General features: G+C 48.2%; 1 protein-coding gene across 3 annotated transcripts in view; it reads right to left on the minus strand.

Moving 5' to 3' along the window:
• The window catches only part of Fpps (Farnesyl pyrophosphate synthase), a 152,145-nt gene that overhangs the window by 109,218 nt on the left and 27,508 nt on the right, over nt 1-15,419 (minus strand). For all 3 annotated transcript variants that reach the window (XM_068364162.1, XM_068364163.1, XM_068364161.1), the window contains exons 3-5: nt 7,806-7,995; nt 823-963; nt 335-538 (exon numbers count right to left, since the gene is read on the minus strand). In XM_068364162.1, the coding sequence (XP_068220263.1) occupies nt 335-538; nt 823-963; nt 7,806-7,995 (535 nt within the window). The remainder of the gene's footprint in view (nt 1-334; nt 539-822; nt 964-7,805; nt 7,996-15,419) is intronic.

A 15,419-nucleotide genomic window follows, 5' to 3' on the forward strand; every position in this document is an offset into this window, starting at 1 on the left:
TGAAACTACCTTTCTATAACTCAATGACCTCAACCTCTCTACTTCTACAAGTAATCTCAGCAACTGTTATGACAGGTGAGTGTTCCATATTTTCCAACAGCCACTTAATTATCATTTTGCTCAAACTGTGTTTAATGTATTGTGTATTGAGCAATGATCCAACAAACATTTTACCAATTACTTATTTCAGCTGCACAAAAATAACCTACTGGATTATTTTTAAAGGTAATTGTTAAAAGTAAACTAGGTACCCTTTTATTAATGATGTTAGGCAAGTAAAAAAAATCAATGAAAGAAAATTATTGCTTATAGATATTCCGTGTTAAATACTAACCTCGTGAAATAATTCTAGTATATCTGTGTAGTAAGGCATATCACGAAAATGTTTCTGAAGTAATTTATAAACACCAGCTTCGAGTAGTATGGCATCATTGAAAGCGCTCGTACCCAATGAATCTTTACAATGCCAAGCTGGCTTTCCTCGTCGCATTTCACTACCATCCATTATATCATCAGCTACTAAGAAAAAGCTTTGTAGCTGTAAAGAAAAATATTAAAATTACTTTTTGCACCACTCATTTAATGTAGTGTATGCTATAATAAAATTGATATCAAGTAAACATATGGAAGTCAGTAGTATGGTATTCAGTATAAAATACAATACTGTACTGTATTTTACTGTACTGGATAAAATAAATAAAGTTCACAGTACAAAATTTCAATCAGACCTTACACTTTTCTTAAAATAATCAGTGAAATATACAAATGTGAGTACAGTACAAGTGCAACTGATAAGAAAATATAAAATCAAACTCAACATACCAGTTCAATACACCATCCCAATATGTGAGCCCTGCGGATATTTTCTCGAGTAATCTGGTCTGGAGATGCTAGAAGTTTAAAAGCCAGGCTTACAGCAAGTCCCCGATTCATTTTACCACCAACTAAATTGTACTGAAGTACCTTTAAAAGGGAATAATTACATGATATGAACCAGATGCAAAATGATATTTTCATAATAAAATAAATTTTTGAATATACTCACCCGCTGGTTATATAAGAACGGCTAACTTTCCCTAGACGCCCGGCAGAAAATTCAAAATCTCGCGGCTATCGCAGATAATGCCTGGTGTACACTAGCGCCCTCGCGGTAGTCGGGTAGAACTATACCAAACCCTTCAGATCTTCCATGCCCCATGGTCTCTAGAGGGGAGGAGGGTGGGTTTCTAACTTATATAACCAGCGGGTAAGTATATTCAAAACTTTATTTTATTACAAAAATATCATTTTTAAATATAAAACTTACCCGCTGGTTATATAAGAATGGCTGATTGACACCCTTGGTGGTGGGTCAGAGACAGCAACATAATTGGAAATTCACTTAAGAGTTACATAAACAACTTGGAGGTTCTCACCTGATAAGGAAGCTGACTGCAATGATTCTCTGCCTCATTTTGTCTGCTATCCTTAGGAGATCCAGCGGTCCACGCAGGGGGCTGATGATCTCTAGGAGCTGTCAAACGGTGCTATAACCTATAACATGACAAGACCTCAACTAATACCCTTGTTCCGAGCGCAATCCAGGAACAAATTGACCACCTGACCAAACAATAGATTGTGGAAGACTGACGACCAATCTCCACATACAACCATAACTTTACAAGTTCCAAGAGATAGAAAAGGGTATTAGGAAAAAAGGGAACGTAGTGGTAGATCATTCACCTACTATCGCATTCGCCGCCACGAATGGACCCAACGTATAACAGTCCTCATAGAGAGTCTGAATATGTTTTAAATAATGGGATGCAAATACAGACTTACTTCTCCAGAAAGTTGTATCCATCAAACTTTGCAGAGAACGGTTCTGTTTGAAGCCACTGAAGTTGCTACCGCTCTGACTTCATGTGTCTTCATCGTGAGAAGCCTCTGGTCCGCCTCATCACACTGGGCGTGAGCCTCTCTAATCAAGAGCCTTATGAAAAAGGATAATGCATTCTTTGACATGGGCAGTAAAGGTTTTCTTACTGCACACCACAGAGCGTCTGAATTGCCTCTCAAACTCTTAGTTCTGTCCAAATAGAACCTTAATGCTCTTACAGGGCAGAGCACTTTCTCCAACTCTTCTCTCACCACATCATAGAGGATAGGGATCTCAAAAGACTTCGGCCATGGACGGGAAGGATTCTCATTCTTGGCCAAAAAACCCAGTTGTAAGGAGCATATGGCTTTCCCATCTCGGAAACCAATGTTCCTGCTTAAGACGTGAACATCACTAACCCTTTTAGCAGTGGCTAAACTAACCAGGAACAGAGTTTTCAAGGTTAGATCCTTAAAAGAGGCCGAGTGTAAAGGTTCAAATCTGTCATTCATGAGATATCTAAGAACCACGTCCAGGTTCCAGGCAGTCGATTCAGGTTGTCTTTTCTTTGAGGTATCAAAAGACTTAAACAGATCCTGCAAGTCCCTATTGTTGGAAAGGTCCAAGTTTCTGTGTCTAAAGACCGTCGCCAACATACTTCTGTAACCTTTGATTGTAGAGGACGAGAAGTTATGCTTATTTCTGAGGTCTAGGAAGAAATCGGCCATCTGAGATATAGAGGTACTGGATGAAGAAACTGAATTAGCTCTACACCATTCTCTGAACAACTCCCCACTTGGACTGATACACCTTGATGATAGAAGACCGCCTTGCTCTCGCAATAGCCTTGGCTGCCTCCTTCGAAAAACCTCTAGATCTAGCGAGTTTTTCAATAGTCTGAAGGCAGTCAGACGTAGAGCTCGGAGGTTTAGGTGGTTTCTTGCCAAGTGAGGTTGTCTGAGAAGATCTGGTCTTAAGGGAAGGCTTCTCGGAACATCTACCATCCATTCCAGTACCTCTGGAAACCAGCTTCTTGACGGCCAGAACGGAGCTATTAGAGTCATCCTGGTTCCTTCGTGCGATACGAACTTCTGCATCACCTTGTATAGAATCTTGAACGGTGGGAATACATACACCTCCATGTGTGACCAATTCGTTAGGAAAGCGTCTATGTGCATGGCCTCGGGATCTGGTACCGGTGAACAGTAGCACTACAGTCTCTTCGTCTTTGCGGTTGCAAAAAGATCCATGAGAGGACGACCCCATAACTGCCAGAGACTCTTGCAGACCTCCGGATGTAACATCCATTCCGTGGGGAGAACCTGATCTCTCCTGCTGAGTCTGTCTGCACTTACATTCTTGACTCCCTGAATAAAACGAGTCAATAATGTCACTTTCCTTTCATCTGCCAAAACGAGACGGGGTCTCGCTATCTCGTACAGAGACCATGAGTGGGTCCCGCCTTGCTTCACTATATAGGCTAGAGCTGTGGTGCTGTCCGCATTGATTTGGACCATTTTGCCCAGGATCTGCTCCTCGAAGCTTTTGAGGGCCAGATGTACTGCCAAAAGCTCCATTTGGTTTATGTGGAGAGTTTTTTGCTTTACCATCCACAGACCTGAGAGCTCCCTCTTCCCTAATGTCACTCCCCACCCCGAGTTTGAGGCGTCAGAAAACAACACGAAGTCTGGGCTCTTCTGATTCAACGACAGGCCTTCCTGCAGTCTGTGCTCATTGTTCCGCCACTGAAGATGTGTTTTTATGGAAGTCGTGATGGGAATGCTTTCCCTGTCGAGACTGTGCCCTTTCTTCCAATGCCAATTGAGGTGAAACTTAAGGTTGGCGTAAATGTAACCTCCCCAGAGACACGAACTTCTCCAACGATAAGAGAGTACCCAGAAGGCTCATCCATTCCCTCACTGAACTGACGTCCTTCTTTATAAAAGCCCAAAGTTTTGGGAACGCTGTTTGGATCCTTATAGGCGACGGAGAAGCCTGAAAACTCTGACTCTGAATCTCCATCCCCAAATAAAGAATCTTCTGGGATGGAGTCGGCTGCGATTTCTTCAAACTCACTAGGAGTCCCAGTTCCTTGGTCAGTTCCAATGTCATTTTCAGGTCCTTCAAACAGCATGCTTGCTACATTCAGCATGATTTTTGTGAACAATAGAGGAGCTGTGCTGAGACCGAAACATAAGGCTCTGAACTGGAAGACCTTGTTTCCGTACATAAACCTCAGATAACTCCTGCAATTGGGGTGAATTGGAATATGGAAGTAGGCGTCTTGGAGATCTAATGAGACCATCCAATCGCCCTTCCTTACCGCTGCCAGAACCGTCTTCTGTGTTTCCATGGTAAACTTCGTGTTCTGGACGTAGCCATTGAGAACACTTACGTCCAGAACTAGTCTCTATTCTCCTGAACTCTTGGGTACCAAGAATAGCCGGTTGTAAAACCCCGGCGATGTTAAATCCTGTACCCTTTCTATCGCTCTCTTCTCCAGTAACAGAGATATCTGAAGCCGCATGGCCTGCCTCTTTGGCCCCTCCCTGTATCTGGGTGAAAGATCCACCGGATCTGTGACTAGTGGAGGATTTGATAAAAATGGAATCTTGTATCCCTCCTTCAACACTAGGACGGACCAAGGGTCCGCCCCATTCTTCTCCCAGGCCTTCTAGAAGTAATTCAGCCTAGCCCCTACTGCTGTCTGAAGGATAGGGCAGTCAGACTCTACCTCGGCCGGTCTTAGTTCCTCTCTTCTTAGGTTACCTCCCGTCGAACCTGAAGGAACCCCTTCCGGTAGGCTTACCACGAAAGGGCTGAGAGGGTCGTACCCAAGAAGTACCTTCTTTTGGTTTACGGGACGAAAACGAAGAAGGCAGAACTTTCCTGGCTGTATTAGCCACTAGATCATGAGTAGCCTTTTGGGTTAAAGCAGTGGCAGCTTCCTCTAACAACTCTTGTGGGAATAGAGTAGAGGACAGCGGAGAGAACAGCAACTCCGATCTCTGGTAAGGGGGAACTCCTGCTGAGAGAAAGGACCACATAGTGGCCCTCTTCTTAATCACTCCAGCCGTGAAAAGAGCAGCCAACTCGTTAGAGCCATCCCTAACTCCCTTGTCCATACAGGACATCAAATGAATGAGACTGCGAGTGTCCGGGCCTTTCATTTCAGAGACCTTTTTCCCTAGGGCTCCCAAAGACCAATCTAAATAGTTAAAAACTTCAAAGGCTCTGAACATGCCTTTAAGTAGATGATCAAACTCTGTCATAGACCACCACACTTTCGTTTTCCTCAAGGGCAGTCGACGAGAGGAGTCCACAAGGCTCGAGAAATCTCCCTTGGCAGAGGCAGGAACTCCCAAGCCCAGAACTTCCCCTGTCCCATACCAAATGCTGGATTTGGAAGCCAATCTTGCGGGTGGAAAGGCAAAGCCCGTTTTGCCAAGAGTCCTCTTTGACTCCATCCAAGTTCCCATCAGTTTCAAAGCTCTTTTAGAAGAGCGTGAGAGCACCATCTTCGTATACAGAGGCACTTTAGTAGCCTTCCCCAGGGTAAATTCCGATGGGGGAGAACGTGGAGCCACAGAAGTAGTGGTCTGGAAAGAGTCCTATGAAAATCAACATTAATTTTTTGAGATCCACTGAATGTTGAGGATGTTTCTATTCTTCCCCTTCAGAAATAGCTTCCAACGGTTCGTCCAGGTCAGATACCTTCTCTGGTTCTTCTTCTGACAATTCAGCAGCCGCAGCAGCCTAAACCGAAGAGTCAGTGCCGAAATGAGAACGTTTGCGATGTTCAACATCTCCTTCTATCGGGTGATCACTAGTCTTTCGTTTAAAATCGCATTCAGTTTGGGAAACAGCATCAAACTGAAGTGGGGCGGTCGAGGTTGACTGATGTGTGACGCCACGAATGGACTGACACTCGGCGTCAAAGGTTAACTGACGTGAGCCGTCACGATGACACAAAGCGTCAGGTTGACGCTAACGTTGACGCTCTATGCCGTCATGAGCCAACTGACGTGAGCTGTCGTGAGGACGCTTAGCGTTCGCTTGCTGTTGATGCTGACACTCCGTCGCATCATGAGTAAACTGCCGAGAGCCGCTGCCGTTCCGCATCGCATTCGTTACCCTAGGTGGACGTCAACGCTTTTGGAAGAAAAACGTTCCGAGGTTGATTTTTGTTTAGCAACAGCTCCCTGACGTGACCCATCCAACTCATCCTGCCGTTGAACACTGTGATTGGGAGATCTTCTGTGCGATAACGCCTCAGTACCAGAGACTACAGGCCGCATGTGTGACAACGGGTCCGAAAACTGACGCCCAACCGCACTGCTAACCGCAGGTTGATAAGACCGCATCAACGACGAGAGCTGCTGTTTCATATCCAAAAGCATCGACCATTTAGGGCGATACATTAGAAATCCTTTTCTAATGGGAAATCGCCTTCTACCTCGCTTTCAAATCGCTTCCCACTTTCAGGCAACGAAAGCCAGTCTGGCGGAAGTGGCAGTGCATGAACCGTCACATCAGAAACAGGCATCAGCTCTGAATCAGACTGAATCACATCAATATCTACAACAGGACTTCTGTTAGAGCGTTTTGCAGGCGTGCAACTGTCAGGAGAATGAAAACGCTCAGGCGTATCCCAGGTACTACAGCCCGGTCGACGCGAAGGCGATTCGTGTCGCTGAACGACCACGTGAGACTTCCTTTTAAACGGTCTAGAAGCGTGACGCCAGGTCTCGCTAAACGAACCTTCATCCGACGAAGGCAATAATGCACCAACCTCATCTTTCCTATAATGAGGGTGAGCGACCTGTGTTACGACAGCAGGAACGCTCGAGGGGATGTCTGCACGACTGATGAAGCCTCTCTTTCCCTTTTGCCATCCGACATTACTTCTCCCATGGGTTCAGGAGCTTGAAAGAGGTCGTAGGCTGGGTGAACGACAGGATCGTGCAGACGCACCCTCCACAACACTAAACACATTTGAAACACTTTTCACATTTGGTTGGTCGCCCGTGTGACAACTTTTAAGCATATTGATCTCACACAAGATCTGATTTTTATCCGCACCTAAAGATTCGACTCTTTCACCGAGAGCCTGAATTGCTGTTAATATATCCTTCATAGAAGGTTCCTTCGGTTATTGATCTACCACTACGGGGAAAGGAATAGGATCAATGACATTAGGTAAGGACAAATCAACAGAACGAGATGAACTGTGCCCAACCCTGTCCCTCTCTAATCTTTTAATGTAACGTTCATAAGATACCCACTTGCTATCGGTTAACGAAATGCATTCATCACACTGATCCTCAAAAGAACAAGACTTTCCCCTACATTTAATACAAATACTATGAGGGCCCACAGAAGCCTTAGGAAGTCGAGTACGACAACCTTTAAAACACTTCCCAATTACAGGGGAGAGGTCAGCCATATTGAATTGGTAAGAGAGAGACCAAAAACATAAACGAAGGTTAAATTACATAAAATAACCCCAAACCAAAAAGATTTCAAGAATAAATGAAAAAGAAATCAATTATGCGAAAGCCCAAACTCAAAAAACAGAGTACATCACCAAATAACCGTCCAAAACAGAGTAAGTTTCAAGAGAATTTCCATTAGTTCCAGCCAGCAATGGCAGCAGAGAAGATCTGAAGGGTTTGGTATAGTTCTACCTGACTACCGCGAGGGCGTTAGTGTACACCTGGCATATCAGCGATAGCCACGAGATTTTGAATTTTCTGCCGGGCGTCTAGGGACTTTAGCCATTCTTATATAACCAGCGGTTAAGTTTTATATTTAAAAAGTCTGATATTATAAAACATTATTATTACAATAAATTAATGCTAGTGGTCTTTGAGATCTTTACCCTCAAAACTTTGATAACTTAGTATTCCAATAATAATTTAGGGGATAAACTTATAACATACAGTACCTTGGCATACCATTTCTGGGCCTCAGGAATATCAGAGTTGCTATCAATATCCGCTAGATCTCGAACAATATCAGGTAAAAGTGTCATGAAATCTCTTTTTTCATCTTCAGAAGCTGCTTTTCCCACCTTGGCTGGTGGTAAATTTACTGAAGTTGCTGTTGACATCTGATGAAATTTTACAGACCCATTCCTTTAGGGGTAAAAAAAAAATAATTATCCAGAGAATATTAATCACAATTTACTGTAATAAGAAAATCACTTAATACAATCAGTTAACAGGAATGCCCAGAAATAATTTACTTTACCGCCCCCAAATTTAACAATGAAATATTAGCGATGCAGAGCACTGAAAACAGGGTATAATATCCCTCAGTATTAAAGCATAGAGAATAGTGCTTCAGGAGCTTTAAATTTATGATAACAAAATATGGGGGGGGGGGAAATGCTGTGTGATTCCCCATGACTTCCCTGTAAAGGCAAAAACAGGGAATCCAGTAAGATATGGCATACCAAAGAAATATTTGTCTTCCCTGCTGTAGGGCTAAGGTATTAACTACTGAGAATAGACTAGTGTCTATAAGGGAAACCCACAGGGTCAGACTCTATGAACCTGCCACAGCACCTTTAATGCCAAAATCATCTGCTAACGTACAACATCACCCACAGAGAACCATCTCTAACATTAAGACAATATTTAACAAATCTCTTCAAAGCAGTGGAATATCTCAGTTTTGTCCCATTTCACTTCACAACTCTAATGAGACAGAAGGGTTATGTGAACCCCACACTACCTCCCCAAAAATGTGTTTTTCCTTGTCCACAATCAATTTTTCTGGCATTAGACTGCTATGAGGTTCCCAAAAAACACAGGTAATACCAGAGCATAAAACAAGGTAGACTCATACACTACAAGAGTCATGTCAACTATAACCAAATGAATGCCCAATTTATGTTTACATGTGTGAAAGGAAACGACTAACAAATTGACCATCCACCTCCTGGAGAAGGAGCTAAATGACCATCATGGTACCTCTGCTGAGGGACCTAGTTTAAGGTCCCTCTCTTCTACAAGATTTCACTCGGTAGTTGCAACAATAGAGCCGCGCACCACACAAGCATGTTGCACATTTTGGATTTACTACAAGTACAGTAGTCTGGGTGGATGGATGGTGTGAAGAAAGCTCTGGGTGATAGGAGGATAGATGTGAGAGGGGCAAGAGAGCGTGCTAGAAATAGGAATGAATGGCGAGCGATTGTGACGCAGTTCCAGTAGGCCCTGCTGCTTCCTCCGGGGCCTTAGATGACCGCGGAGGTAGCAGCAGTAGGGGAGTCAGCATTATGAAGCTTCATCTGTGGTGGAAATGTGGGAGGTTGGGCTGTGGCACCCTAGCAGTACCAGCTGAACTCGGTTGAGTCCCTGATTAGGCTGAAGGAACATAGAGAGTAGAGGTCCCCTTTTTGTTTTGTTTCATTGTTGGTGTCGGCTACCCCCCAAAATTGGGGGAAGTGCCTTGGTATATAGATAGACAGTAGTCTTACTGTACATACACCCTATGCACAGACCAACCAGATATTGGTACTCTAACGAGAAGATTGAGGGAAATAGCAGATGTGGAGAGGAGGAGGATAGATGGAAATGGAGTAGAACTAGAGAGTGGAAATGGATACAGTACAGTATAAGCTTTATTACATGGTGCTAGGTCTCGGTCGTCAGTAAGCTTCTGATAACTATAATTTGAACTCCTGTAAGACACTCGGGGAAGGCTGGGTGGGCAATATCCCGAAAGTAGTTCGAGGTAAGTACTGTTAGGAAAAATACTAATTACTTAAAATTTGTGATTTGTTCCAACACTGAGTACTGTACTTACCTCGAACTAGTTTCTTAGGAGACTTTACTTTAGGAGGTGAGGGTGAACTTACAGGACGGGAGACCTGATAGAAAATCATCCGATTGAACCTAGATAGGAGGCTAGGTTCTAGCTGACAACAAAAATGTGGTAGGAGACTTGGGGAGAAGTACGCAAAAAAATTTTATAGTGCCTATGTAACTCACCTCTATAAAATTTTCATCCGGGCATGGGCGTCTCCAACGATCAACTCTCACATGGGCGGAGGATAAGATAAGGGAACAGGGGGAAGCAGGAAAGGGGGTAGTAAGGAGAATCTTGTGTCGCTTGGAATTACTTCCCACGGGCTTCCCCGGGGCTTCAACCTTAAACCTGTTGGAGCGCGGAAATGACTGGTCCGATGGAGAAGGAGTCCAGGGACTTCCTTGTACAGTCTTTCAGGTAATGGGCAGTAAACGTAGACTGCCTGAACGACGTACCTGCTTTCAGGATCTGGCCCACTGCCATATTCTTGTCGAAGGCCAAGGAGGTGCTGAGGCCCCTAATGTCATGGGGGTGCGGTTTTCCCAGCACTGTGGATACGTCACTGTCATAAGCTCTCTTTATGACTTGTCTCAGCCAGAAGGAGATGGTGTTCCTGGACACCGCTTTCTTTACCGGACCTGCGGAGACAAACAGGCTCTTGATCTCCGGACGTAGTCTGGCTGTCCTTTCTAGGTACTTGCTGACCGACCTGACCGGGCACAAGTCTTCGGGATTGTCTGAACGTGGGATAGTTGGGACTGAGAAACTCTCGAACTTGGGGTCCCAGAAAGCAGGATTTTGGGTCTTGGCTGCAAAGTCCGGAAGAAACTTAAAACTCAGGTCTTTCCAACCTTTTGAGTGTGAGACCTCGTACGACAGTCCGTGGAGCTCACTAACTCGTTTAGCGGAGGCTAGGGCTAGGAGGAAGACCGTTTTAAGGGTAAGGTCCTTATCAAGAATGTTCCTGAGCAGTTCGAAGGGTGGCTTGGAAAGGAACTTAAGGACTTTAGCTACGTCCCATTGCGGTACTCTGGAGGAGCGGGGAGAGCATGACTGCTCATGATTGCATAGAGATTTGTCGGGAGACTCCTAGGTCAAGTCCCTTGAGGAGGAAGACTTGGCCCAGTGCGGCTCGAACTCCCTTAATCGCTGGGATGGATACCCCTAGGTCGTCCCTCAGGTGAACTAGGAAGTCTGCTTTCTTGTGAATAGATGAGTCCAAAGGTCTCAGGTTCTGGGAGGCGCACCACTTTACGAATGCAGCCCATTTTGCCTGGTAGACCATGACTGATGATCTCCTTAGATAGCCAGTCATCCTCGTGGCAGTCTTTGACGAGTACCCTTCCTTCCTCAACAAACGCTCGATAACCTCCACGCGTGTAGCCGGAGGGACCGAGGGTTTTCGTGGAACTTTTTGAAGTGGGGCTGACGGAGGAGGTCTTCCCTGTCTGGCAGCGGCCACGGTGGGAGGATTGCTAACTCCTTCAGGTCTGCGAACCACTCTCTCTCCGGCCACCAGGCCGCTACCAAAGTCATCTGCAGGTTCTTTGATCGCCTGACTCTGTTGAGGACCTGTCTGAGGGTTCCAAAGGGTGGGAAGGCGTATGCGTCGAGACCGTCCCATGGATGCTGGAAGGCGTCCTCGAATGCTGCTGTTGGGTCCGGTACTGGAGAACAGAATACGGGGAGCTGGGCGTTGAGCCTTGTGGCGAACATATCTATCACTGGCGATCCCCACTTGAGCAGGAGTGTCTGGGCCACCTCTGGGTGTAGGGACCATTCTGGCCCTACCACTTGACCTACTCTGCTGAGGCCGTCGGCTAAGACATTCCTCTTCCCCGGAATGAACCTGGCCGTCAACTCGATGCGCTCTTTTTTGGCCCAATCCAGGATCTTTGCCGTGAGGTCGCACAGCTCCCTTGACTTGAGACCACCTTGTTTCTTCACATAGGCTACCACGGTGGCATTGTCGCACATTTGGGCCACCGTGTTTCCTCGGAGACGATGAACGAACCTCATGCAGGCTCTGTGGACCGCTAACAATTCTAGCACGTTTATGTGTAAGGTTCTCTCCTCCTGGGACCACTTGCCTTTCGCTGTTTCCTCTTGGAGATGGGCTCCCCACCCCTCCTTCGATGCGTCTGTGAAGAGCAACATCTCCGGAGGGGCGGTCGCGAATGGCATTCCTTTTAGGGTGTTCGTCCTGTCGGACCACCATCTCAGCGTCTCTTTCGTCTCCGGTGACACGGCGACCACCCTGTGCGGAGGTTCTCCTGGGGACCAGAGTTCCTTTAGGTTCCACTGAACCGTTCTTAGCTTGAGTCTTCCCGGGGGACCAACTTCTCCAGTGATACCAGGTGTCCTACTAGTCTCTGCCAATCCCTGGCTCTCCTGGGTATGTCTGTTAGGAAGGGGTGGAGAACCTGGTCCTACTTCTCGAGCCTCTCTGTGGAGGGGAATGCTTTCCCCAACTTGGAGTCTAGGACCATCCCCAGGTATGTCATCCTGGTGGAGGGAACTAACTGTGATTTTTCCATGTTGATGGTGATCCCCAAGTCCCTGCAAAACCGCAACAACTCCACACCTTGTTCCTTCAATACTGCCTCTGAAGCTGAAAAAAGCAACCAGTCGTCTAGGTAGCGGATCAGATGGATCCCCTGCTTGTGCGCCCAGGCTGACACTGTGGCGAACACCCTTGTAAACACCTGCGGGGCTGTCGACAGGCCGAAGCAAAGGGTCCTGATTTGCAGAGAATGGGGACCCCATTTCACCCTGAGAAACTTCCCACTGAAGGGGTGGACAGGGATCTGGAAATATGCATCCTTGAGGTGCAGGGACATCATGAAGCCCCCTTCCCTCAAGGCTGCCAGCACTGACTTCGGTGTGTCCATCTTGAAGTCTGTCTTGCTGATGAACTTGTTGAGGGCCGAGAGGTCGATGACCGGTCTCCATCCTCCTGTCGCTTTCTCCACCAGGAAGAGCCTGCTGTAGAACCCCGGGGACGGGTCTTTCACTAATTCTAGCACTCCCTTGCTCAGCATGGCTGACACTTCCTCTTGTAGTTTTGCCTTCTTCAAGGGATCCTTGGGTGCCAGCCATTCCGCTCGTTGATCGGGGATCAGAGGGGGCGGTTCCGTCAGGAAGGGGACCCTGTATCCTTCCTTCAGGACTGCTACAGACCATGGATCCGCCCCGTTGTCCCGCCATGCTTGCCAAAACTGTCTGAGGCATCCCACTACCTGAGGCTTCGGCAGGAGCGGGGGGCCTCTCTTCCTACCTCCTTCTGTAGGCACGGCTTGAACGGCCTCTCCTAGAGCCGGAGTACTTAGGCCTAAAGGAGGCCTAAGGGGTAGAACTTCCTCTACGGGAGTGCTGCGACGACTGCTGCCAGGTCGATGAAGGGGAGTCTCTTATCGGCAGGGACGTAGAAGGGTGGGATCCCTCTGGTGCAACCCTTCTGTGGGTGGGTCGTCTCACGACCGAGTGCCTGGGATCCGCTGTCTCCTTTAACCTCTGGACTCTCTCCATAGCCTCTTCTACCGCCTTCAGGGGGAAGATGGAATCGCCCCACACTGGTGAGTTCCTCAAACACTTCGCCTCTCGTTCGGGGAGCTTACGGGCCAACTTGTTGAGGATCGTGTCCCTCCTCCGCAGCAACCAATTCGCAGTCTGAGTGAGAGACTACAAGGTGAGGAACTTCATGGCCTTCCCCCCTGAGCGTTATCATTTCCTGGAGCAGAGCCTGGTTCTCTGGAACCGTCAGATCGTGGGACAGTTGGAAGCCCACCAACGTACATGCCCACCAGTCTAGCCATAATGTCATTTTGACGATGTCCTGCGCCGTATGTTCCATCATGGAAGTCTCGGCAGGTGAGAAGCACACTGGGGCAGAGATGGTCCTGTCTTCGGCACTGCCTTGGTTGACGGTGGCTATAGCTGCTTCTACTGTGCGGTGTCCTGAGTGCTGACCGTCGGGGACATAAAATCTTTTCTGGGTCCTCAGCCCTGGGAGCAGCTTGAAGGACCCTTGGGCTCTGAGGGAGTTCACCTGTCCTGCGACGTACCTGTCGACGTGTTCTCTACCGAGCTTGACATCCAGAGCTAAGGGGAGGGTCAAGGATGGCTTTTGCTGGACGGGGTTATCCACCATCCTCCCCAACCCCGAGAGCCAAGCCTGTTCCGTTGACGGCTTCGGTTCGTCCAGGCGATGATGATGCCTAATGAGGGCCAGGATCTTCCTGCAGGAAGACACCTCATCTGAGGTACACTCACCGACGTATATTAAGCCTTCAACCACCTGGTCCTCCGCACCGGGTGCATCGGCGAGCATGGATGGATCCAGGTGGGAGGCTGCGTCTTCTTCTTCTGGGCGGATCGATGGCGCGGATCCTTCCGCCACGGGTGAAGCCGCCGAGACGTGGGTAGCCGTCATGGGTCTACCTCCGCTTGGGGAGATCCGTGGGGCATGGATCCCACGCCGTACTACCGGATGCCCAGGGCGCTTTAACTGAGATGCCCTGGTCCCGGGTACGTAGGAAGAGATACCGGGCCGAAACAGCGGCTCTCTCCGCTGGGCGGATGTAGCCGGTGACTTGGTGGGTAAGGGTACGGCAAAGCCAACCTGAGTCGACGGCTTCGACCGACGGGTGGATCGAGCGGGCGACATACGGAGCAAGGGCATAGGGGCGGCTCCAGAGGCTAATGAGGCAGACACTGGAGCGGCAAAGCCCCTGATCGACCCACTATGGGGGAAAGCTGCCTGAGCCCACTTGTCCTTGGAAGAGCGTCTATTCTTGCTCTTCCTCCTTGATGTCTTCGACTTCTTCCTGGAAGGGCCTGAACGGGAGAAAGACTTCGTCTTACGGAACTTCTTACGCTTCCTTCTCGCCTCCCGGAGGTCGGAGTTTTCCGAAGACGACAATGAGGAAGACAGAGAAGAGCTGGAGGAGGAGCTGGCAGAGTCCTCCGTCACTGATGCATGATCCTGGCATTGTTCTACTGGCATGAAGGGCTGCATGAAGTCAGGCGGGAGCGTTGACGACAACGCCGGGAGAGTCCGTAGGGCCTTCCTTGATGCGACCCACCCCTCGAATTCTTCTTCCTGGTGCATCGGCGATCTAAAGGGCGTCCTTGGCGCCGTCCAGACAATAGAATCAGGGTCTGACGAACCCGTCCGCTGCCTTTCTTTGTCTACCTCTCCCCAGGGCGCTGTGGTACCTGAAACACATTGCCACGATGCAGGGGAAGGAGCCGTTCCAGCCTTGCCCCACACCGGGTCTTCGGTCGAGACGGGTCCTGCGGGCACCAAAACCTCGTCTCCCGAACACACTCCCGCCCCCCCATTCCTGTGTAACAACAAAATAATCTCAGAATCATGGGGAACGGCAATGGGCCACTTCCCCGCAACGGACTTACCTCGTCCCCTACTCTGGGTAGGGGAAGGAGACAGGGAACCTCTCTCTGAAGGAGCGGCAGGAGACGCCAAAGGAGAAGCGGCGCCTACCTTCTTAGGGTACCGCTTTGCCGCCTTCTTTTTCTTCGTGGCGTACAGGGCCCACTAGACCTCCGACCAGGCCGCACACTCCGGACACGTGGACGACGGGGAACAAACACTACCCCTGCACGAGGAGCACATCAAATGAAGGTCTACCTCAAGCTTCGACAGCCACGCACCGCAGGACTTACCAGCCTTAGGCCCGGGGCAACGACGTTGGGGTTCCATAACGATTCACTAGGAACACCA

This window comes from Palaemon carinicauda, chromosome 41 (assembly GCF_036898095.1).
Source record: "Palaemon carinicauda isolate YSFRI2023 chromosome 41, ASM3689809v2, whole genome shotgun sequence".
In the NCBI taxonomy this organism is placed as follows: domain Eukaryota; kingdom Metazoa; phylum Arthropoda; class Malacostraca; order Decapoda; family Palaemonidae; genus Palaemon; species Palaemon carinicauda.